Source organism: Oryzias melastigma, linkage group LG18 (genome assembly GCF_002922805.2).
Source record: "Oryzias melastigma strain HK-1 linkage group LG18, ASM292280v2, whole genome shotgun sequence".
Classification (NCBI taxonomy): Eukaryota; Metazoa; Chordata; class Actinopteri; order Beloniformes; family Adrianichthyidae; genus Oryzias; species Oryzias melastigma.
The window spans coordinates 19,941,363-19,964,323 of NC_050529.1; the positions used below are offsets into that span (position 1 = coordinate 19,941,363).

General features: G+C 42.1%; 1 protein-coding gene across 1 annotated transcript in view; it reads left to right on the forward strand.

Moving 5' to 3' along the window:
- Positions 1–7: 7 nt before the first annotated feature.
- Positions 8–22,961, forward strand: part of arhgef40 (Rho guanine nucleotide exchange factor (GEF) 40) — a gene marked incomplete at its 5' end in the record, with an annotated part of 32,296 nt that continues 9,342 nt past the window's right edge. Inside the window, 19 exon segments of the mRNA XM_024287347.2 lie at positions 8–187; positions 277–391; positions 1,421–1,514; positions 1,581–1,667; positions 3,245–3,361; positions 4,555–4,653; positions 4,727–4,878; positions 9,049–9,187; positions 9,425–9,544; positions 10,297–10,488; positions 10,557–11,045; positions 12,839–13,209; positions 14,282–14,531; positions 14,751–14,840; positions 15,683–15,889; positions 18,296–18,475; positions 18,854–19,034; positions 19,347–19,457; positions 22,038–22,147. Of these exon segments, the coding sequence (XP_024143115.2) occupies positions 8–187; positions 277–391; positions 1,421–1,514; positions 1,581–1,667; positions 3,245–3,361; positions 4,555–4,653; positions 4,727–4,878; positions 9,049–9,187; positions 9,425–9,544; positions 10,297–10,488; positions 10,557–11,045; positions 12,839–13,209; positions 14,282–14,531; positions 14,751–14,840; positions 15,683–15,889; positions 18,296–18,475; positions 18,854–19,034; positions 19,347–19,457; positions 22,038–22,147 (3,284 nt within the window).

Genomic DNA, 22,961 nt, shown 5'->3' on the forward strand with positions numbered 1-22,961 from the left:
TAAACAGAGACAACTGAATCTCAGAATCATGTCCAGTCTGGTACGCCTTACCCCAACCCCCTCTGTGGGGAGCCCTGCTCCACAGAACCCCACCCGGACCTACAGAACAGAATCAGCTCCGAAGAGCCGGTGCTGCTCCGGCAGCTGGACGCAGAGCTGCTGCAGTCGGGGGCGCTACAGCTGACAGGCAAGCAAACCTTAACCCCTCCTGAGTGAGGCTGCACATTTAATCTGCTCTCAAGCACTTCCTTCACTCCAAACACCTCCTCCACTCAGGTACGGTGGACAGGCTGGGGCGGGCGCTGGTCTTCACTGAGACCGGGTCTTTGAAGGATGGGTTCTGTGCGGAGGAGGCGGCCCAGATTCTGGCCTGCTTCCACAGAATCACCCGGTACGATCAGGTCCATCTTTTTCCATGCACTAAACGTAAAGATTACAAGCTTTTCTGATATGTTTGAAAAAAAAAATCTTTATCATCTGTGATTTATATTATTTGCATATGAAACACATAAAAAATAATTTGAAAAAAAACTGTCCAGTAAAAAGTGACATTTTAAAGTATAAAATAATATTTAATGTTTTCAGTTTTTCTTGTATAAAATGGGATGTTCATTCAAAAAGTGACAATTTAGACAATAATTCATGCATTTATCTTGAAAATGTTAATGAACTAAAATAGCAGCCTTAATATCAAACTAGCTGGAAAGCAAACATGAAAAAGGGGTTTAAAAAATCATTGATGTATATAGATTTTTTTTACTAAATATAAAACTTATTTTACATATTTCTGTGGTAAACAGATCATTGCATTCACAATAAAACGAGCTAATATTGAAAAAAAGCTTTAAATAATTGTAAAAAAATAAATGAATAAATAATTGAAAGCAATACAAAACTATTTTAGATTAAAAAACAAAGATACAGAACTCAAAATAATCAGAAATCTTTTTTTTCTTTTTTTTTGCTAAAAAGTGGATTTAAATGTTTCAGTGTGATCAGATTCATCCATTCAGCTGGAATATTCAAATGTTTCTTTCCTGATGTGAGAATAAACTCATACACTGCAGAATTGATTTTAAAGACAGTAAAAAAGATATTTTCTTTTCAAGAAAAACTATATTTCAAGAAAAATAATCAAGATCAAGAAAGTTTTTCAATGGAAAAATAATTTTAGTTGAAGAAAATATGGCACATTTTTTTGCTTATTTAAAGAAAATCTTCCAATAAGGGCATATTTTTTTATTTATTTCTAGCAGGTCTGTTTTTGTAGTGTTGTAGTGCAGCTACTACAGTCAGCTTTATCTTTACAGCTAAAATATTTTCTTTAATACTGATTTTTCAGAATGTTTTTAATAAGTTTAGTTGTACAGTAAAACTGTAGTAACAATAGTCATCATCTATCCATCACTGTTGTCCTCAGACCTGCAGCCAGAGAAAAAGGTCTGACGGTGCTCCTGGACAGCAGACGCTCTCCGCCCTCCGACCTCTGCCTTTCTGCACTGAAACGCTTCCAGGTGAGCGTGCACGTGTGCTGCAGTCTGCAGATGTGAGCTGCTCACACATGTGCGTCTGCGTTCCAGGTGCTGGTTCCCGGTGGTCTCGGGTCGGTTCTGGTTTTGGTGGAAGAGCAACAGGAGCCTCTTTCCTACACGCTACATGAAACGGAGGTGAACTTTCATGGGCGAAACATGCTAATGTTTTATGACTTAACAAGCTGTTTAGAACAATGACTGTAACCCATAAGAACCCAGACCCATTTTTCCAAAACAGGACATTATTTGGGATTCGATGGCATCAGAAACATTTCTGATCCTCTTCGATGGGTTCTTATGGGTAAAAGCTGATATTCTGATGACATCATTAAAACATGTTTGATTTTTTTTACTGAACTAAATCTGAAAAGACAATATTAGATCAACACATGAGACCAAAACTGAAACTTTTAACCTTAAAGCCATAAGTCAGGGGTGTCTAAATCCAGGCCTCGAGGGCTGGCATCCTGCTGGTTTTCCAGAAATCCTGTTTTATCTGCGACCGATTACATGGATCAGGTGTGTTTAGCCAACAAGGAGCTGGAAAACATGTTGGACAACAGCCATCCTGACCTGGATTTGGACACCCATGGCCTAAGTCATAAAACACACAACTATCAAGCACGGCGGAGGAAGGGCAGTGATTTGGGCTTGTTGCAGCCACAGAATGGCAAGGCGGAACACTTTGTCTGGAACGGAAGGTTCAAGACCTAAAATGAAGGAGACTGGACTTGGTTCCATCCGCTTAAACATCTAATAAATCAACTTAAACATAGGAAACAAAAAAGTGACCAAGCAGATGACTTGATATTGAAGAATGGAAAACTTGAGACTTAAATACACAAATTAACACAAATCCAGAGAGCTGTGGATATTTGGCAACCTCCCCCTGGTGTGACTGACATGGAATCACACAGTCACATCACACACTGAGCTCGAAATTGTACAGACACAAAAAATCTTTGACAACAGTTGTGCAGACAAAATATTAAAATCAAAGAAATGTCACATTAGGTGTAATTAGTTTCGTCTGCACTCTGGTTGAGCTTGGCTTGTATGCTATGATAGAAAGCAGCAAGGTTCAGTCAGGTGGAGAGCAGCGAGTCAGACAACTGAAACAAGTGAACACACCTAGAAACCCTGAAAACCACAAGCCAACATGACATCAGAAGCCATGAGAGGATCTGGCAGACAGCAACAGTAAACCAGTGGAGTGGTTCCCGAATGAGGCCGGGTCGATGGGAAGCAAAGGCAGCAGAAAGACCTGCAAGAACACCTCTGCTAACAGAGCCAGTGAGGAACACAGACCTCCCCAAAATCCTAAATTTAGCCAAAAACAGGGAATGTTCTGATACCATCATGTGGTTTGATCACATGACTGTCTGAAGAAGAAAAATGTTGTTTTTTTCTGGATAACATCAACATTGACTGTACATCGGTCTGTGTCAGTAGCCATGTAAGCTCCAAAGACCCTTTGACCCCTGATGGGAATTATGCGACTTCAGAAGATGGATAGATGCTTTCGCAGACATCCACAGAATGATTCATTGATTAATGACCGCTCTTCAGCACCTCTGCATTTAAATTCTATTTGAAGTCCACTTTATTTTTCACCCTTTCTTGTCATTTTGTCTGATTCTGTTTTTGAAATCAGTGTTTGTTGAAAGCTCTTGCCAATGTTGAGTTCTCAGAGTTCTCTGGTTCTTTGGCAGGTCCACGCGGTGAAGGGGACGGCGGTGCTGCAGCAGTACGTGGACAAGCAGCAGCTGCTCAAAGAACTGGATGGAGACTTCAGCCACTCACACTCAGACTGGCTGGCCTTCAGACTGGTGACTTAACTCATCTCTATGACGACTTTTGTTCTTTAGCTCCTTAGAAACACTAATATTGCTTTAAACAACATTCATCTGTCAGCTTTGCTGCTCTAAACCATAAAAACCATAAGCCACTCTAATTATTTTTATTATTATTGGTGGACTGATTGTATTTTTGTTATATTATGTTCTCTGTTGTCATAATTTATTGATTCATCTGATGTTACACTAAAGCTCTATAAATGTTTGTGCAAAAGTTGAAAGTGAAGTGAGCCTGAATATCTAAATTTAGCTTTACAGCTAAATTTGAATGTCAAATATGCTGTCTGATTTAAAAATTATTTTAAGTGTTTTTATCTTAATATACATACAAAAACAACATTTTTAAGATTAAAAACTAAGTATGAAATAAAATGTATATAATCAGAAAACAAGATTTATAATCTTACATATTATTCTCTATTAGGGGGGGCTAATTTTGAGTTTTTATATCTTAGTTAGATACTTTTTTGCAGTGCAAAGAACACATTTTCAGAGCTTTAGATCTAAACAAATCTTATGATAAATGCTGTCAAATTCAACCCCATTATATATATAACTCTTATTAATAGATACTAATGTATCTCCATGCATGTGTCAGATTTTTATCAAGTATTTTTATGTATATGGTCAAATATTAATATTTATATGTGTGTGTGTGTGTTTTATGTAAATATGTTTTTTTTAATCTTTTGATGTACTCTAAAATAAATAAATAGATATTTAATGTTTTTATGAGATATACATAGCATTATTTTAATACGTTGGGTAATTTCACAACAATGTTAGTTTAAGGTGCCAACATTTTGACACAACTGTTCAGGAAAAAAAAATTATCAATAAATGTTGCATTATTTCAATACAGGAAGAAGTCATTTAACTAAAAAAATGAAAACCTTATATGAGCTAATCTCACTGTTAAGTTCTGAAAATTAGCACAACTTTTTCCCGCCAAAAGTGTTTCTGAGATTCCATGGAGGCAGCCATTTTGAAAAGAGTAGGAAAAGCCCTTCTACTGCCCCTAGGGGAAGGATGATGAACTACAGGCTGAAAACATGAACCATTGGGTTTTTAAGGAAAGTTTGGATCATGCTAATAAGTTTATACTTGTTTTCATTATTTTATTGTGATTTTCTGTCTAACAGCTCTGTTTTGTGTGTTTTTTTCAGAGACTGGAAAGCCTGACAGAGCGCTGTGAGAGCGCCCTCTGTCTGCTCGGAGAATCACAGCAGGAACTGGAGACTGAGCCAATGCCAGAGGACATCAAGGTCATCTGAGGCCACGCCCTCTTTTCTGCTTCCACTACGGAACATGTGAGAACTCACTCTCCTGTGTTCTCAGGCTGTTCCGCAGAGCATTGACAAACACAGGAGGCTCATGGCCAACGTGCTTGCCGACCAACGCCTTACTGAGCTCCAGCAGAGGGGCGGGGCCTGGCTGGCAGGGTTAACAAACTGTTCATCTGGATTAGGACAAAAGTCGCCTGACTGCAGGTACCAGAACTGCCATGTTTGTGCAAACGCTGAGACAGTTGTCGGTATGCATCAGTCACATTCATCGTATGCACTAAAAAACCTCAAACCGCACATGATTGCAGTAAAACATCTCATGATCCCCAAAAATCCCACGAAGGTGCATGGAGGAGTCTGGCTTCCATGATTTCCTCCTCCATCTGCCTCCTGCTGCTCCTCACACAAACACAGCTTCATCAGAGGAGCCCCATCTGTTTGTTTTTCAAAAACCTTTATGTAGACATGTCCTGTTTACACACTCACTACAGGAGCAACACATATAAACACAGACGGGATGACAAGAAAAATAAATCGACAGAAACAAACAAGCATATGGACGTGAAGAAGGTAATCTAATCAAAATTGTGGATTGAACCAGGGAAACGTTTCTAAACTCATTTTAATGTCTACAAGCATCCTCCAGATCTGTTTCAAAGTTTAAAATATTGGTGAAACTTTAAACTTTAATCTATAAAAAATAAGCAAAGTTTTGCTGGTAAGTTTTTTTCTCCTCTCTTAATTATAAGAAAACAGAAAAAAATATATATAATATGGCAGCAGATGCCACGTTTTTGCTGTTTTTAATATGTTCTTGTATTTTTCTGATGGTAGAGGACATAAAGAAAATAAAGCTTAAATTGTATTTCTAAATATGTTTTTTTTATTGGTGTTAATCAGGAGACGTTTAAATTGTGATGAAGAGGTTGAGATGTTTGGTTTAATGAGCAAGGGCAAGACATGAACGTTTTTCTAGACACCGGATATGACGTCACCGATTTTACGAAGTAAAAAAACGAATAAACACGAACATTTCATGACATTTATTTATGACTCCACTGTGTTCTGATGGTGAAAATGTAGATGGTTTACTCAAATATTGCATTAAAACACGTTTTTTTTTTTTGTTCAAAATTGTTTGACCGCAATGCATTGTGGTCTATATTTGCTAATCTAGAGACCATCGATGTACGTTAATTTTTCGCAAAGACTTTTGGGAAATTTTGAGTGCACTGGACTTGGAATTAGTAGATTTGGACAGCACTAGAAAATGGCGAACGCACTATATAGTGATGGGGGGTGGGGGTGGGGTAGGGATTTGGACACAACCCATGAATATAATTATAAACAGCTGAGCAGAAAGGATTCCATGGCAGTGGCTGATGGGAATTGCTGTGATGAGCAGGAGGAGTCAGAATTCTGGTGAGAGCTCCCTCTGGTGGTTGGAGGTGGGAGCTGATGTCTGAACTGTGACATAAATGCAGTTGGAAAAAGAGAGTATCTGTGAGGTAAAAAATTACTTCCTGATCTGCTCCATTCCGATGCATCAACTTTCAGACAAATAGATCCATGAATGTCTTTTTCCTCGTTTGTGCTGGATCAAAACTGTACTCTATATCTCACCTTTTTTGTCACATGGATAACAAAAGGTTAAGGGTTGTAAGCTAGCAGGATAGCCCATTAATGGATGGGTGACTGGAAGTGGGCGTGGGGTTGCTCCATGCTAATAATCCCACCCACAAGTCAGAGGTGAATTTCTAAAGAACTCCTGCCTCTCTGCAGAAACTATGTTGTAGAAAATTATTCAGGTTTGTTTTATTTTGGCTTAAAATGGCAAAATTATAATGAACAGAACACTGGAAAGGCATTGAAAATAGATCAAAATGGGTCTTTAACCAATTAACATCAGAGCTCCAGTGTTTATGTTCAATGCCGCTTTAATCCTTCAAAATCAGCTGGAATTATCTTGATCGTGTTAACGGGAAAAAGATACAGTATGTAAAAAAAAATGTGTTTAAGCGTCACTGGCAACACCTCAGGTGTTAAAAGATTCAGTAGTTTGTGTCTGGATAAATCCTGGTCATCCCACTTTTCTGTTGTAAATCACGTCGTAGCTTTTAAAATGTACGTGCATTTCTGGTATTTGTGAAATGAGTCAACCCCAAATGTTTGCACATATTGTCAGACAAACGTTCAGCTGGTTTCTAATTCCTGCTGGGATCCCAGAAGACAGAAAAAACACTCAGAAATGCTCAAGAAGTGACGAGGATCCATCAGCAGGAGATGCTGAGCAGCTTGACTGAAAAATTCATTTCAAAAGCAAACTAAAACAGGAATTGACAAAAACAGAACTTAAAGGGGCCCTACCATGAAAATTCTACATTTTGAGGTTTTAAGTGCATTATATTGTTCATTCCTCTCTATGAAGAACCCCAAATCCGCATTTTGATCCGTTTATGCATTTAAGAGTAATCCTCGAAAAACCTGCGCTGTCCGCAGCAGCCCCTCCCATACCCACAAAAACGAGCGGTTGGAAACGTGCTGATGTAAGATCAATCCAAACCATCCCCTCCAGGGAGAGTCTGCTCTACCAGCACCGTCCCCAGTCTAACACCAACACTCAATTTCTCCATTGAGCTAGCAGTGATCAGCAAAAAACTAATTTTTGATGCAGAATACCGTAAATCTTCCAATTCTTTCCTGTCTTCAACAAATTCAAGCAGGTTTTTGTACTTGACGCGTCGCTCCTTTTAGACTCCTCCCCCCTGTCGGGCACAGTCCAGCCTATAAGTGTATTTATGTTGTGAACCAGTGTAGCAATGGCCAAGGCGACTAAAGGCAGATATATGGTTGTGTGTCCATCTTTGAAGAAAGTTGGATACTGTTTATTTTTGTGGGAGAAACAAAGAAAGAAAGACTTTAAGATGATGTCATGAAATGGGCGGCAGCCACACACAGCGGCAGGCGGAGCTTCAGGAATCAAGTCGTTTTATGTCCGGGTAGGAAAAAACGAACGAAAAATAACTAATTTTTCATAAGCAATTTGTTTTTCAGTGTTCCAAAGGTAATATATGATCATATATATTGATATAGTTCACTCTGAAAGGCTTTAAAAAATCATGGTATGGCTCCTTAAAAAAAGTTTCATCATTTTTTGGCAAATAAATGTAACCTCTATCCCTCCTTGTGGTGTATTACTGTTCAAAATGTGAAGACAATTAACAAATAACAAGAAGTAATCTGATTACTAAAGTTAGCTTCAGTCATAAAACATGGATGATTCACATTCTTGTGGAGGGAGATCAAAACAGTCTCCACCTACTACAATTCCTCTCGGTGGAAAAAAACAATGAAAATGCTGACTCAGTGTTTAAATGAACCAATCACAGAGCAGACACGTGGAAACTGCAGAGTCATGCAGGAAGCGGGGAAAGCCCCACAGCTTCTCTCTTCCCTCTCCAGAAATGCCCGCCTGAGGTCTGCAGCTGGCAGACGCTGCCTCCTGCACACGCTCAGACGCACACGGCGGCTTTACTGCTCAGCCATCACAGCGCTCCAGCTGGTGGAGCATTTGTTAGAGTCGCTGTTGTGGTCAGGATTTAGCGCTTAAGCATAATCTTGGCTGTTTGCACGTCTCCCCTGTGTTTTTGAGTCAGTTTTCATTTTTTCTTTCACAGAAATCATTTTACATAATCATGCAAAATCATCTCCATTTATTTTATAAGTTTTTTTTAAAACCAGCTCTGATCTGAACTGTTCAGAGACTTTCAGATTTTCAGACACTTTAGTTTGATTTTTGTACTAAAATCTCTACATTAAACATTACACCTAAACCACCGAATCAAACTATTAGTATTATCAGGGGCGGACTTATCAGTTTGGGGGCCCTGGGCGAACAATAACATGGGGAGCCTCTACAGCGGTTGTTTTTAACTTTTATTTTTAAATCCTTACTCAGGGAAAAACAACCGTCAAACAACACTGGTCCTCTTTTGGACAGAATCATTTTCAAGACATTTTGAGAAGCATTTAAATGGTAAAGAAATGCTGTTAAAATGTTATGGGATGTCTACATGAAGGAGGGATCCTCTACCAGGACGGACATTTTTGCTTCACTTCCTGCTTCATGACGTCCTGCTAGAACAAAACCAAAGAACATCTACCCAATAAAACTATACTTTCAAGCATAAATTTAAAATAAGTTTTTGTTTGTGAGTCACCAGCAAAGGAAATTGTTGAGTTAAAGAGGTCTGAAACAATGAATCTATTTCTAATAAAATGTTCTTATTCAAACAACTCTTTATTCACAGGGAACAGAGCAGAAATATCTGCTGACAAGATGAACTTCTTCATCTGCCTCTGGTTTTCCCATAGGGCCGCTCTGGCCGCCGCCTCCCAGCTGTACGACAGCGTGGACCACGCTCTGCATCAGCTGGTTCAGGTGTCCAACCAGAGAGGAGGCAATCTGGAAGCACTGGGACAACTGGCAAGACTGGTGGACAAACTGGAAAAGGTCTGCATTTTTAAAGATCTTTGAAGGGTGTTTAGTTCCTTTTGCTTTCGTTTATTGTCATTTCTTTGAGTAAAAATTCCCAAAATCTCTATTATTTTCATTTTAAGATGTTCCTCTGTAAATTTACGGCACGTTCTTTTCATCTCCTTGGTAATTTCTAGTGTTGTTGAAGTCAGTTTCTCCTTATCTCTTTCTCTCTGTCTTCTGTTTATGTGTGGCCTGGCCTCCAACCCACAGTGCGATAAGGAGATTGAAGAAGTGCAGTTGCAGCTGGAGGACTACAGAGATCCCCCTCTGTCCCTCAGCAGACTGTCGCTCAAACAGCAGAAGTTCAGGACCTTCAGAGAATCCGTCAATGTGAGTTCAACCTGTCAGGCAGAAGCCTTCCATCTGTGATCACAGAAACACTTTCGTTCTCACTTCCTGTGAATTCTCTCTATCTGTCAGTGACTTCACTGCTGCTGAAACAAAGAAAAAAAAATCAGGACAAAGCCATAAAAAAGTTCTAAAATGGTTTATTTTGTCATGAGGTGGTGTTGAAGTGAAGTGCTCGCTGGGAGCAAAAGTTTGTGTTTTTGAACGTTGATCAGGCAAATTTAAGCTTCAATTGTCGGGAAAATTGTTCCGGATGCAAAGATAAACACGGAGGCCTCAGGAAGTGGAGCAGCTGTTTTTACTTCGAGCTCTTCAAAAATGTGCTGCACTGTTTGGTTGAAAGTTTCTCCCTTTTTGGCTGCAGAGGCCGAAAGGAAGGCAGTTCTTTCTGTTCGGATTAATTTCAAACTATTAGTGTTTTGCTACGTACACACCGAGCAGGTGATGCATGTTCAAGAGTGAGCTGAATGTGGAACACGTTTTTAGCATACTGTGTTCAGACTGGACTGTCACTATTTGATGCTTGTACATTTACTCACAGTTGGAAAAGGCTTGAAATGTCAAAGCTGTGCAAATCCGGTGAATCTTGTTCTACTTTTTTTCTTTCACAGCTCCATTCGAATGTAATAAAGAGTTGCTGTAATAGAAATTGCTCATCTGGTTTCAGCTTGAACAGACAGTGATCCACCAGAAAGCAGTACATAGCTTCACTTTGGACCTTCTCGCCCTTTCAGGAGCTGCACAGTGAGACTCTGGCCGTTCTCAGTGACTTGGAGGGCTGGAACCATCTGAACTGGGCCGGGCTCAGCCAAGTGCAGATCCGACTTCCTCCTGTCAGGGAGAAGCTGAGAGACATGTCGCACTGTTTGTCCGACTGCTGGACCACTCTGGACCACACGCAGAGGCTGCTGTCCACCCTGACCGAGGTGAGGCGGGACTCCTGAAGTAAGCCCCTCCTCTTCTCTACTATACTGACCTCTCCTCTCCTTTGCAGGCCACCCAGTGGTGTGATGCAGTCTCCTCCGCCTCCACCTCCTGCCCTCTCTCCTCCCTCCCTCCCATCCCCCCCTCACGTTTTCAGGATGCTCGCTCTTTGGCCATGGAGCTGGGGGGCGGGCCCCTCATGGACCTCTGGACTCAGACGGTGGAGCGTTACCAGCGGACTGTTGCTCAGGTCAAACCCCGGTTCCTTCAGTCTGAGAGGACGCAGGGCCAGGGGAAGCCCAAAACCCCCTCCCTCCCCAGCCAATGGGACCTGTTGGGCCCCGACTCCGAGAGCGAATGGGGGCTGGGGGCCGGAGGAGGCGACGGGGGATTGCAGTCGTGGGGCTCCCTGGCGTCTCTGTTCAGACCGCAGACCTGCTCCACTCTGAAGATAGGAGACGAGAAAGGGAGCAAGAAAGACACTGCCGGAGGAGGGAACGGAGGCGGGGCCGGGGGCGGGAAGTTCCTACAGAACCTTCTCAATCCTGCAAAAAAGAGTGTGAGTTTGAGGCGGTCCATGAGACAGAACCAGCCGGGTCAAGTCAAGGTTATCGAAGTCTTTAAGCTACTACATTTAAAATAAAATTGTTTAAGTCCAAGCCCCACCCCTCTGACTGGATTTTCAAATTTCGGCTGTGGGTGGAGTCAGAATCCAAGTCCCCTGTTTGGTTACACTTTAAAGATTGATGTATCCGGTGGAGGATGTCTATGTGTGTATGCCTGTGTTGGGCTTCCACTTTCAAAATTTTTGTTTTCACACGTAGCCGCGCCCATTTCTAAAGACAGCTGCGACCATTGAGCATTTATTAAAAGTTAAACCGGTTGAATTTTGACCTATCCGGAGCTCAGATATGTTAGTGACGTATGGATGTTGCTCTCTTTAATTCACACAAGTGCCAACCATTTGAGAACTGAATTTGTTTAAAAACCTGCTTTTCTTGAACGGATGTCACATGCCCAGTGTCAACATAGCATTAAGATTTCCATTTGTTTTGCTAATTTAAAACAATTTTATAAGACTTTCTGGAGTAGAAGATCACATGCACAGATTTGAAACTGGTTCCAGTCCTCGGCCTAACTTAGAACCTTCATAGATGCTCCACGTCAGGGGTGTCAAACTCTATCGCACAGATGGCCAAAATCCAAAACACACCTTAGGTCAGGGGCCGGACAACATTTATTGAACACACTAATCTGTTAAAACTTTTCAACTTTAAAGACATAAAAATAAAAATATGAATAAAAACAGAGAGGAATATTATTCCCGAATAATTCAACTTAAACCTTAAATAACTTTCAATATTTTACTCTATAAGAATTGGTTCAGTCAAAATTATACAAGTTAGAAATAAAATACATGTTAACAGACAAAACCCTCACATGTCTTTACTTGTATGTAATTTTATATAAATAATTAAGCTTATGAATATCCCAAAAGATTTTGTTCTCTGTAAAAAATATCCTGTCAAGATTATGTATTACATAGAAAATCACCTATTCTGGCAACACTGGCATGTGGTAAGGCAGCTGATGCGCTGTATGATGGGATTTGGAGTTATTTTGTAGTGATGGTCACAGACACATTGGGCCTGCTGTCAGATTTGGCAGTGCAAGGAATTGTGGGATATCATTCCCTTTTCCTGTCTGGGCGGATTGGGGTTTAAATGTGGGTTTTTGTCAATGTGATTTGTTGTCTGTCTGTTTTACTCTTAGTTGTTTTATCCTGTTATGTTAGAAGTCATTCTAAATGGGGGCGACTGTGGAGCAGCGGTAGGGCGGTTGACCCCTGATCGGAAAATTGTGGGTTTGATTCCTGCCTTGCACGCCTATGTGACGAAGTGTCCTTGGGCAAGACACTGAACCCCTCCTTGCCTCTGGTGGAAGGTTGGCGCCAGAGCAGAGCCACTATTAGTGATAGATTTGGTGTTGTATAATTCTGACTAGGCACAAACCTCAATTAACAATTTCTCTACCAGGATCAATTTTTAAAGGAATATAATTGTAATGAATTAAATTAGATGCCGTCCATACGTCACTATCAAATCCAAGTCTCTGATTGGTCAAGATTTGACCTGATTTAACAATGCACTGATTGAACATGGAAGCCCAAAACACACATATATGTGTGCGTTTACATACACTTTTCATTGGATGTGATCACTTGAACTCATTGCAGAGGGCAGGGTAAACATATCTTTAGATTCCCCAGTTTCCTGGCAGAAACTGAAGCTTAAACATGCGACACATCTCGTCTGAAATATAACTTATTCTCATTTTTTTCTAATATTTTAGCCTCCAGAGGCCCCCCTCCCTCCAAAGCCACCCAGAAAGCGCCACCCGAGCTTTGACCTCCAGGCTCTTCTGGCTCCTCGTAAAGGCGCAGCTACCCCCAAATCTGTGGAGTCCCCAGCAGGTGGGGCGTCTCGCAGCTCCCCCATGTCTTGGCTGGGGAGACGAGCCCTGGCTGACCCGGTCATAACCACCAGCATGGCGGCAGCTGTCCCTGACTGGGGCAGTGGGAGAGGAGGAGGAGGAGTTCTTATCCGAGGGGTGGAGGTCAGCAGCAAGGAGGTGGTGGACCACACAGGGTCACCCAGGCAGCACGTCCTGCTGGGGAGGGCAGACAGAGACGCAGGGGCAGATAAAGGGAGTTCTGCTCAGAGGTGAGGTCAACTTTTTGTTTTTCTTCTTTGCAGTAAAGCCTTGAACCCTGTCATACCCTGAGGGAGCTTTAGGGGTGGTGGTGAGGGGATTGAGGGAAGTGAGCTGGGGCCCTAAAGATTTCTGGACTGAGTATTTATGTTGGAAAAACAAAGAGGTGGTCGGTTTGAACTTGAGAAAGTAGAAGGAGAATGAGTGTGACTAGGTCTCTGGATTGATGGATGGTAGAACACAAAGATGGATAGATAGATGAATGGATGATGGATTCAAAAATGAAAGGATAATAGATTAAAAATGAATGGATGGCACATGGCAGATGGATGGATGGATGGATGGATGGATGGATGGATGGATGGACGGATGGATGGATGGACATAAGGATTAATGAATGGATGGATGGATGGACGGATGGATGGATGGACATAAGGATTAATGAATGGATGGATGGATGGACAGACTGGTGGATAGATATTAGGATGATATTAGGATGGATTCATACAAAGATGGTTGGATATGAAGATGGATAAATGTATGAATGTATAGACCGACATAATGATGGATGGATGGACAGGTGAATAGATGGATAGACTCACATATGGATTAATGGATGGATGGATGGATGGATGGACGGACAGACTGATGGACAGGTAGAAAATGGATGGATATTAGAATGGATGGATACAAAGATGGTAAAATGGATGGATGGATGGATACAAAGATGGTAAAATGGATGGATGGATGGATTGATAAAAAAATGGATGAATATGAAGATGAATGAATGTATGAATGGATAGACGGACATAAGGATTAATGGATGGATGGACTAAAAAATGGATGAATGGATGGTTGATGTCTCTGTTGGCAGTCTGATACGACAAATGTTATGTGAACATTTTTTGGAAGAGTTTTGTGTCTGAATTTTTTCAAACTATTCTCAGAACAATTCTCAGAATATTTTTTATTCAATATGCTAAATTTTGGTTGTCTTTCCTTGCAGTTCCAGCTCTCCTTCTCTTGACTGTATTAGTTTTTTGAGTAGAGTCCCTGATCTTCTCGTCTCGCTCTCCTCTGCAGTAAGCCGTACCTGCTGTGGTGTAGGATGCTGAGCTCTGAGAGGCAGTATGTGGCTGTCCTGAAGGGGGTGGAGGAGACTTACCTGCCTCTGCTGGAGCTCTCAGACACCCCCACCTCTCTGAGGGGGAAAGGGGAGTCGCTGTTCTCCAACTGGAGCAGTCTCAGTACCTTTCACTCGCAGAGTCTGCTCCCCGCCATGGAGGGCGCTCTGGTGCAGAGTCTCCTGCAGCAGGACTGCTTCAGCAAATTTGTGAGTTTCTTTATCCACTTACTACAGACGTTTCTGCCTATAAACCCATTCAATTTAAGGCACATAAATTACATACTTTATAATTTGGGTCTTCCACTTGAACTCCTGAAAAGCTTCTAGCTTTAGCTTCTAACTAACCTTGAATCTTGAGTTAGCTGAAGAATTTAAATGCAGATAAAAAGGTATCAAAAAGTTTTCCCTTTCATCGTATCTTCACAGCGAGACCACTTTCTCCAGTATTCCCACTACATCAGGTCCAAACCAGAGTCGGACTCCCCTCTGGTCTCGCAGGCCGCTGACTTTTTCAAGGTAAGACCCTTTGTGCTTCTGGTGGTCCTCTGTGTCTGATCAAAACTCGTTTAGCATCTCTGTTCATTTCAGCAAATGGAAACAAAACACGTCGCTTCTTTTCTTACATCTGAGCTCGGTGTCAGTGAACCTGTGAGGTCACGTGCTTTGTTGATGCACCACGAACGCAGGACAATTATTCCGTAATTATAAATGAAGTGTAGACAGTAAAGCTAATTGTAGCTCAATAAAGTCCACAAATTAAAGGAAGATTACAGCGTGAGTAATTGGAGCTCTGGAGCTACAATTAACTAAAACTAAGACACCGGCAGCAGCAGGATGAGATGAGAATATCTGAGCGCTTTGATTCTGTAGAGAAAAAATACTGTTGTTTCATTAACATCCACTAGGGGGCAGCATCTTCTCATCACTGCAGCTCTTGACACTTCATCTTTAGTTTTTTTTTAGCTTTACAGTGATGGACAGAAAACAAAAAAAACAGTAGGAAATTATTAAAATAAGGCAAAAAATTATTTCATTTGCTGATATTTATCCAGATTAGGATTAAAAATCAGATTTTGCTTCAGTAGAAAGTTTCAAAAAAGTGAAATTTAAGAATAAACTCTAAAATGTGAATTTGCATTCTTGATATTAGAAATTCTAATTTTCCGCAACATCCCACTCAGATCCTCAGACGGAACAGATCTAATGTTTATTAAAAAGGAAAAAAACTATACTTTTTTATTTGGGGGGGGGTACCCAGGTTGACAACTGAGGGGTAATTGAAGGAAGGGGTCTATGCTCAGTTGTTTTGTTAAGTCGCTGCACCTCCAAGAACTGACTTCTTTGCTTTTTCTCCTCAGTCCAAACTCCCCCAGGCCTCCTCCCTCCCTCCCCTCTCCTTTCCCCAATGTCTTCAGGCCCCCATCCAGCGGCTGGATCAGTACTGTGAGGCATTGAATGAACTGGGGGGCCTTAACCCGGCTTCAGACTCCGCCCTCTCCGTCCTCAGACATGCCCAGCGGCACGGCGAGGACCTCAGGGCTAGTGACCTCATCGTTGGGTGTCCGGTGAGAACGCCCGTCCCACTTTCCTTTCTTAGACGGAGTGGCAGTGTGCCGAGGGGGTCGTTTTGTATCACACAAATTCTTTTTTTGTCTGTCACTTTTGATGAAAATTGACTGAAAGTGAAGGAAAGCATCATCATCTAGTTCAATGTCCGATGCTGTCTCCTTCATGTTGACCATAACAAACGTTTAGGCATAAAGAATGCTTTTTAGGAAAAATACAATAATGAAAACCATTCATAGGAGACAAAGAGACTCATTCATGCATTCACACCAAAAGTCAGATTTTTTTGAAGTGGCTGGAGGAAACAGTGGTTACAGTTCCTGCCTTTCATGTGAAGCTGAGCTATGTGGAGTTTATTCTTACAACACAAGATCCACCTACATATCACGAAGAAGGCAGAGCCGATACAACATGGAGGAGAAGCTCCTCAAGTGGCTTATTTAGGAATATCCTGCTAATAACTTCAACAGTCTAGGCTGAAGAAACAGAGACGACGATGCAGAACATCCCTGCAGGGATGGAGATCCTAACAGCCAGGAGAACGAAGACCCACGACTGAGAAGATGACACAGCCTGGGAGAAAGAACAGCCTATCCTGTGGGACAGCCGTCAGATGGACAAGTGGACCTTGTGATCGTGAGCAAACAGCTGAGGAAGGTTCTGGTGTGAGATGGTGGAATGCCAACTGATGCAATATCAAAAGAAGAAACACAAGAAGCCCAGGAAAAATGAACGATTAATGGAGGAGCTGGATAAGACGAGAGGACAAAAATGCTGCCTGTGGTGAAAAGGCCCCAATACTAAAAGAGCAGGGAGTCTTTTCACGGTTTCACGACTTTTGGTTCAGTTCTTTTGTTTTTAAAGATAGACTTTCACAAAACGGGGGATAGAGGTCTGACTCCTGACACCAGGTCTAACAAGTGTTTGTTACTAGGCGCTTTTCTCTAATAGTCAAGAGGACCTGGCCGCAGAAAACAACACGGCCCGAAGATAACGCAGAAAGTCCTCGATCCAAGTTCACTTTTCCAGGGAAGAGCGTGAAAAACACAGGAACCAGGTTATAGTGAAGGTTAGGGTAAGGCTTAGGGTTAGTGTAAGGGTTACGGTTAGGCTTCTGGTAAGGGTCATGGTTAGGGTTAGGAATCTTCTAGAATTGATACAAATATTTATCTTCTGGCAACAGCTGTGATTTTTCCGCTCTCGGCTAATGATCAGTTTGGGTGCCATCTTGCTTTCAACCATGTCCCTCTCCTATTTTTATTTAATTATGTCTCTTGGCTTGCTTTGGAACGTCTCAGTGTTCCCCCAGTGGAGCGAGTGGAAGGGGCTGGGGAGAGAGAAGTCTGGACATCTTTGCTTAGACTACTGCCCCCATGACCCAGTCCTGGATGAACGGCAGAAGATGAATGGCTGGATGGATACCATATAAGTTGCTCCTGAGTATAAGTTGCACTCCCGGCCAAACTATCCAAAAAAAATGTGACTTATACTCCAACAATTATCTCAGTTATTTGATTACTCTTTTATCTGACTACTCCCAGACATTTGTGGTGGTGTGAACAGTATACAGCTTTTAAAACAAATGTTCAGTTTGGACAGAGAAAGATTGAAATGGACAACTCCAAAAATAAACTTTAAAAAGACAAAAGTGAGTCATGACAAATCTAAAAACTCCCCCTCACACACACATACACACACTGTGGGTAAAGTGGCTGAGCACACACACTTGCACTGACCCACTTCAAAGCAGGAAGCGGTGTGTGGATGCGGGCAGGAGTGGGCGTATCTGTGGGTGTTCAGCATCACTTTCATGATGACCTCCGTTTCCCCACGGTTTTATAAATAAAGTTGTGTCCGTGGATCCGTGCGATCCTTGTCCTGAAGCCACTCCGTGTATTTTTGACTTTTCGGAGTGTGGGGGTGCCGTTCCGCAGCAGCATCGCTACATCTCAACCCTGTAATTGACATGAACAATAAAGTCCCATTTTTACAAAAGGCATGACTCAGCCGGCTAATTAGAGCCAAGATCCAGGAGAAAAAGCATCCGAGTGAAGTGGGAGTGTGTCACTATGGAAGGCACTGAAATAATAATACGGCTTTGTCCTTTCCTTTATTGAATTATGAATAAGGCCTTTCAGTCCTCGCAGACGAAATGTCTTTGTAACTCTAAGCTGAGCATTTCAGCAGTGGAGGGGGGCAGAGGCTTGGTTTAGTCCTGTAAAACGAAGGCTGCAGTCAGATCACTTATTCATGAGCTGCCCTATGCAGACCTCTACGGCTGCTCAGAGTTCTGCTTCAATCACGGTTCCTGTTCTGGTCTTTTCATGGCTTTAGGACTCACTCACGAGATGTGGATCAACCTTCAGCATGGAGATCCTGAAGCATGTGTGTGTCTGTGGTTTCAGATCCCAGTGGCAGAACGGGGCGAGCTGGTCCGGCAGGGCGAGCTTACAGCCTGTGGGGGGGTCCGGAGGAAGCGTGCGGGCGTCAGGAACGTTTTCCTGTACCAGAACTTTCTGATCTTCACCAAACAGAAGAGTCCAACTGCAGGACGCTCCGCCTACAGCTACAAGCACAGCATCAAGGTATACACACATGCACAAACATACATGTACACCCCCACACACACAAATATCCAAGCAGACATACATACACATACATGCACACATATATCCAAACACACCCAAACATATATCCAAACACACACACACGTAGATCCAAACACACACATGTATATCCAAACACACATACATGCACACACATATATCCAAACACACACCAACATATATCCAAACACAGACCTACATACAGATATGCAAATATGCACACACATCTATACACACACACCTATTGAGATCCACCCGTTAAGATACACACATTAACTCTGATATATTTGGGTAAGCCGCATGAACCCTGACCCCTAGCTAGCTTACTAACCTGACCCCTTTGTTCCCTCCCTGCAGACGGGTGAGATGGGTCTGACTCAGAGCGTGGGAGACGATGGACTGAAGTTTGAAGTTTGGGTCCGACAGGCGCCGCGGTCCAAAGCCAGCATCACGCTTCAGGCGCGGGACAGGGAAGACAGGGCGGGCTGGGCTCACGACATCGCCCACCTGCTGTGGACGCACGCCATCAACAACACAGGTGAAGAAGGCATCCTCACCACCACAGCCGGGCCTCTGAGTAATCTATTACTATCACTGTAACAAAGTACTGAAGAGTATTACTATCAGTTGGAGGTGAGATTTCACTCAATGACTTCCATATGTGGGGTGGTTGTGAGCTGGACTTATCCCCATTACAATATGACATAAATCATGTAGTGCATTACAAGGTTAATGGAATGAAAAATCCGTCTGAAAACATGAAGACACAGACACCTCTGAGTGTGTCGAAATGAGGGCTGGTGTTTGATCAAGTCTGATCAAAGCGTTTGATTTATCGGTTTCTCCTCAGAGCTGTGCCTGAAGGAGTCTCTGTGCATGGGAATCTCCAGTAAACTTCTGCTGGACGCTACAGGAAGCGCAGCGTCAGAGCTGGACTCCGCCTGCAGCCTCAGCGACAGAGGTAAGCGCGCTGAAGAGAAAAGATCAGGCGAAGAAGATCAGTGAAGCTGAAGAAGACATTTTTTTCCTCCCACACTTTGTCCTTTAACTATAAACAGACGTGCATCTGCATTGATTGACTGAATAATTTTTAAGGTAAAAAGAAAAAAAACCTTGAACATATGTCATTTTTTTTTCATCTTAATCAGGGACGCATCATGAATCCAGCATCATTTTTATCACAACAGATGTGTGGATGAAGAGAATCTCATGTTGAGATGAAGAATTATTATGTCTAATTTATGACCTTATGCTCTAAAAATGGAGCTTTACTGTGAAGTTTAAAAAACAAATAAGGATTTGAGAAAAAAGATATTGTTTGAACATTACAAACACTGGCTCTTACAGCACTGCTGATGCTGATGTTTGATCTGAGCTCAATCTGACTCCTGATTGGAGGATTGCAGGTTTGGTTTCTACCTTCAACCTTGTTCAGCAGTGTGTGAATATGTGTGTGTGAATGGAACTGTGTCTGTAAAGCGCTTTAGGCTTTAAAGGAAGCTAGAAAAGTGCTATATAAGTATACGGAATTTACCATTTCTATTGGTCTTCATAGAATATCTCTAGAGAGCCGCAGAAAGTCTAAAATCTGGATCAAAAAAGAAATACCTGAGGGATGTTTTACTCAACCTCTTATTTTATTTTTATAACAATATCTAGATGATTTTGATGCATTAATCTTTAAAGAAAAGCATTTACATTTTTGTGTAGCTTAAGGAGTTTCTCTGGATTTATTTAGATTTTAGAAGTTAATAGAAATATGATTGAATTATTTTTACTTATTTGCTTTTCTTTAGTCTTGCCAAAAAAATCAAAACTGACCTTAAATGCTTCATTAGTTATTTGTTTATTAGATGAAGCTGAGATGCCTTAGAGACAGTTTCTGTAAGTGTGTGTGCATGTGTCAGTGTTTAGCTGTGTGCTCACACTTGCATGAACAACACATTCTCACTCCCAACTTGTCACATACTGACGTTTGGTTAAGGACCCCTCCGCGTCACTTTTTGCCGTTATGCGGGTCCCCAAGTCATCATTTTTTCACGTGTTGGCTGTTCCCATTAAATTACGGTTCCCCAACCTCCGGGCCGTTAACTGGAACAGGTCCAGTATAGTAACGCAGAGCGCACTGGTACCCAAACCTGGTATTGTTACCCTAACCTGGCACCGGACGTGGTACGAGACAGAGTACCGGACCCGAACCAGATATGGTACCAGGCGTGAACAGATACCTGGTTAGGGTAAGAGTCCTGGTACTGAGTCTGGTTACTGGTACTGGACGTGTCCCGAGCACCAGTCCGCGTCCAGTACCGTGTAGCATTGCAGTCCCTTGATTTTAGACACTAGCACGTCAAACAACGAGTTGAGATACCCAAAACGTCAAAAAGTGACGCAGAGGGGTCCTTAACCAAACGTCAATATGTGATGACTTGGGGATGAGAATGTTTTGACATGAATATAGGTGTGTGTATAGTGCATGCATGCAGGTGTATCAGTGAAAGTGTGTGTTGGTGCATGAACAAATGCATACAGGTGTGTGTGTGTCAGCTGCTAACATGGGGCTCACCAAGCCAAAATGTGGAGGATCTATTTGATCACATGATCTCCTTTTTGTACAGGAGGTCATGTGAATTCTTTTTTTTGTTGGTTTTTTAATTGGTGTCAGACTAATCTGAGTCTTTAGCTTTGTGGCCGTCTCTGTTTTGGAGACGGACAACAAGAGCACTAAGATAGATCATGTTAGACTTGTGGCCTTGAGGTCCAGCTTCCCGCTGGTCAATCAGAAACCTGGTTCTACCAGGTCTGGAAATGGATTGGTTTACCACCAAGGAACTTCAAACCAATAAAATAACATTCAGTGGTTACATATCACCCAAGAGACTTTACCTCTATTGGAATCCAATTTTGATCATTAAAACTATTATAAAGTTCAAACATGAAGTCTCATCTGGATATTTGTCTGTAGACCCAAACTGTAAGTTTGTTTTTCTCTATCTGTGAAGCGTATTTCTGGATTTAACAGACATGCTTGTAGATGACTTGTGTAGTAAACACCCTAGTGGTTCCTTAGTGAACTGATCTGGCTCCACTTAGTTTTATTTATGAGCCAATGAGAAAGTAGAAGGACTTCCCTGCAAGATTAAATCCTCCCTAAAAGTCCAAATTGGCCACATTTTTACAACTTAATTTCCATGGTCATTGCTTCAACTTGCTCTTTGCAGGCTTTTTATTTTCTTTTTTGCTTTGCTGATAAAATGGGCACTGCTTTCACAATGCAATTAAAAAAGAAAAAAAAAATCTTTGAGCTCCAAAATTCATATCCAAGAATATTCCGGATGGTGCTGTAATGCACACATTGTCCACCAGGTGTCTCATTGAGAGGACTTCAGTGCATGAATGAACTTGCTGAAAGAAATCCACTGATGTGTGACCCCCCCACCTCCCTTTTTTTCTGTTTCTCTTTGTTTTAAAGCCTCATCAAATGCTGCTTTTTGATCTGATTCAGAGTTTACCCATGAACCTCCACTCTTTCCTTCCCCCTCAGTTCACAGTAGCTGCTCAGACTCGTCCTCCGTTGGCAGCCAGAAGGAGGGGGGATCCCCGGCGTCCGGGAGGGACCCCCAGACGTGCTCCGGATCAACAAGCCACTCACAGGTGGGCTGACAGTGAAACCCTGACCCGGAAGAGAGGAGCGCTGCTCTTCTTTGTAGACCGGACTCCTTTAATGAAGCACTTAGAGTCATAAAATCTACAGAAAACCTTGTCAGGAACTTTGGGAAATCTAAGCACAAATACACAAAAGCGGAAAGAGAATGATCCCCGTTTACGTCTCAGAAACGCTTCTGAGTCCACGAAGGAAACAAAGAACACACAGATGAGTTCTCTGTCAGGCTGATGGAGGAAAAGCCACAGAAACATCTACATTCAGAAGTGAGGAGAACTGTGATTTTCACATTCCTCCCTCAACCTGCTGACACGTTTGGGGTTGTGTCGACCACAAAATGCCTCTTTGCTACAAAGGGTTGTTCTAAACATACCAGGACTTTACCACCTTTGTAATGGAGCTTTGAACTGATGTTCTCTTTTGTGGACAAGAATCATCCACAAAACAGTTAAATTCAAAACTCCTTCTTCAAATGAAATAAAATAAGCGGTTGAACGGTTTTCTAAAAAAAACGCATGAATGATGAGCTCGGGTTTCAATTTTCATCAGGTTTCTGTCCCAAAATGCAGATGAAACATAATTAATGTCAAACAAGGCGTGTGTGAAGAAGGCTTTAGTGGGATTATTAACCAAGAAATGAAAGGGAGGATGGAGGGAAGACGGCTCCCCAGCTGCTCTGCGTCTGCGCACACGTCTGCGATGGAGAGTCGCAGAGGCCTGTGACGTCTGCTGTAAACAAACATCGGAATTAACCCCCCCACACAAACGTCCTTACCAGACAAACAGGCTGACGAGGGAGGTATG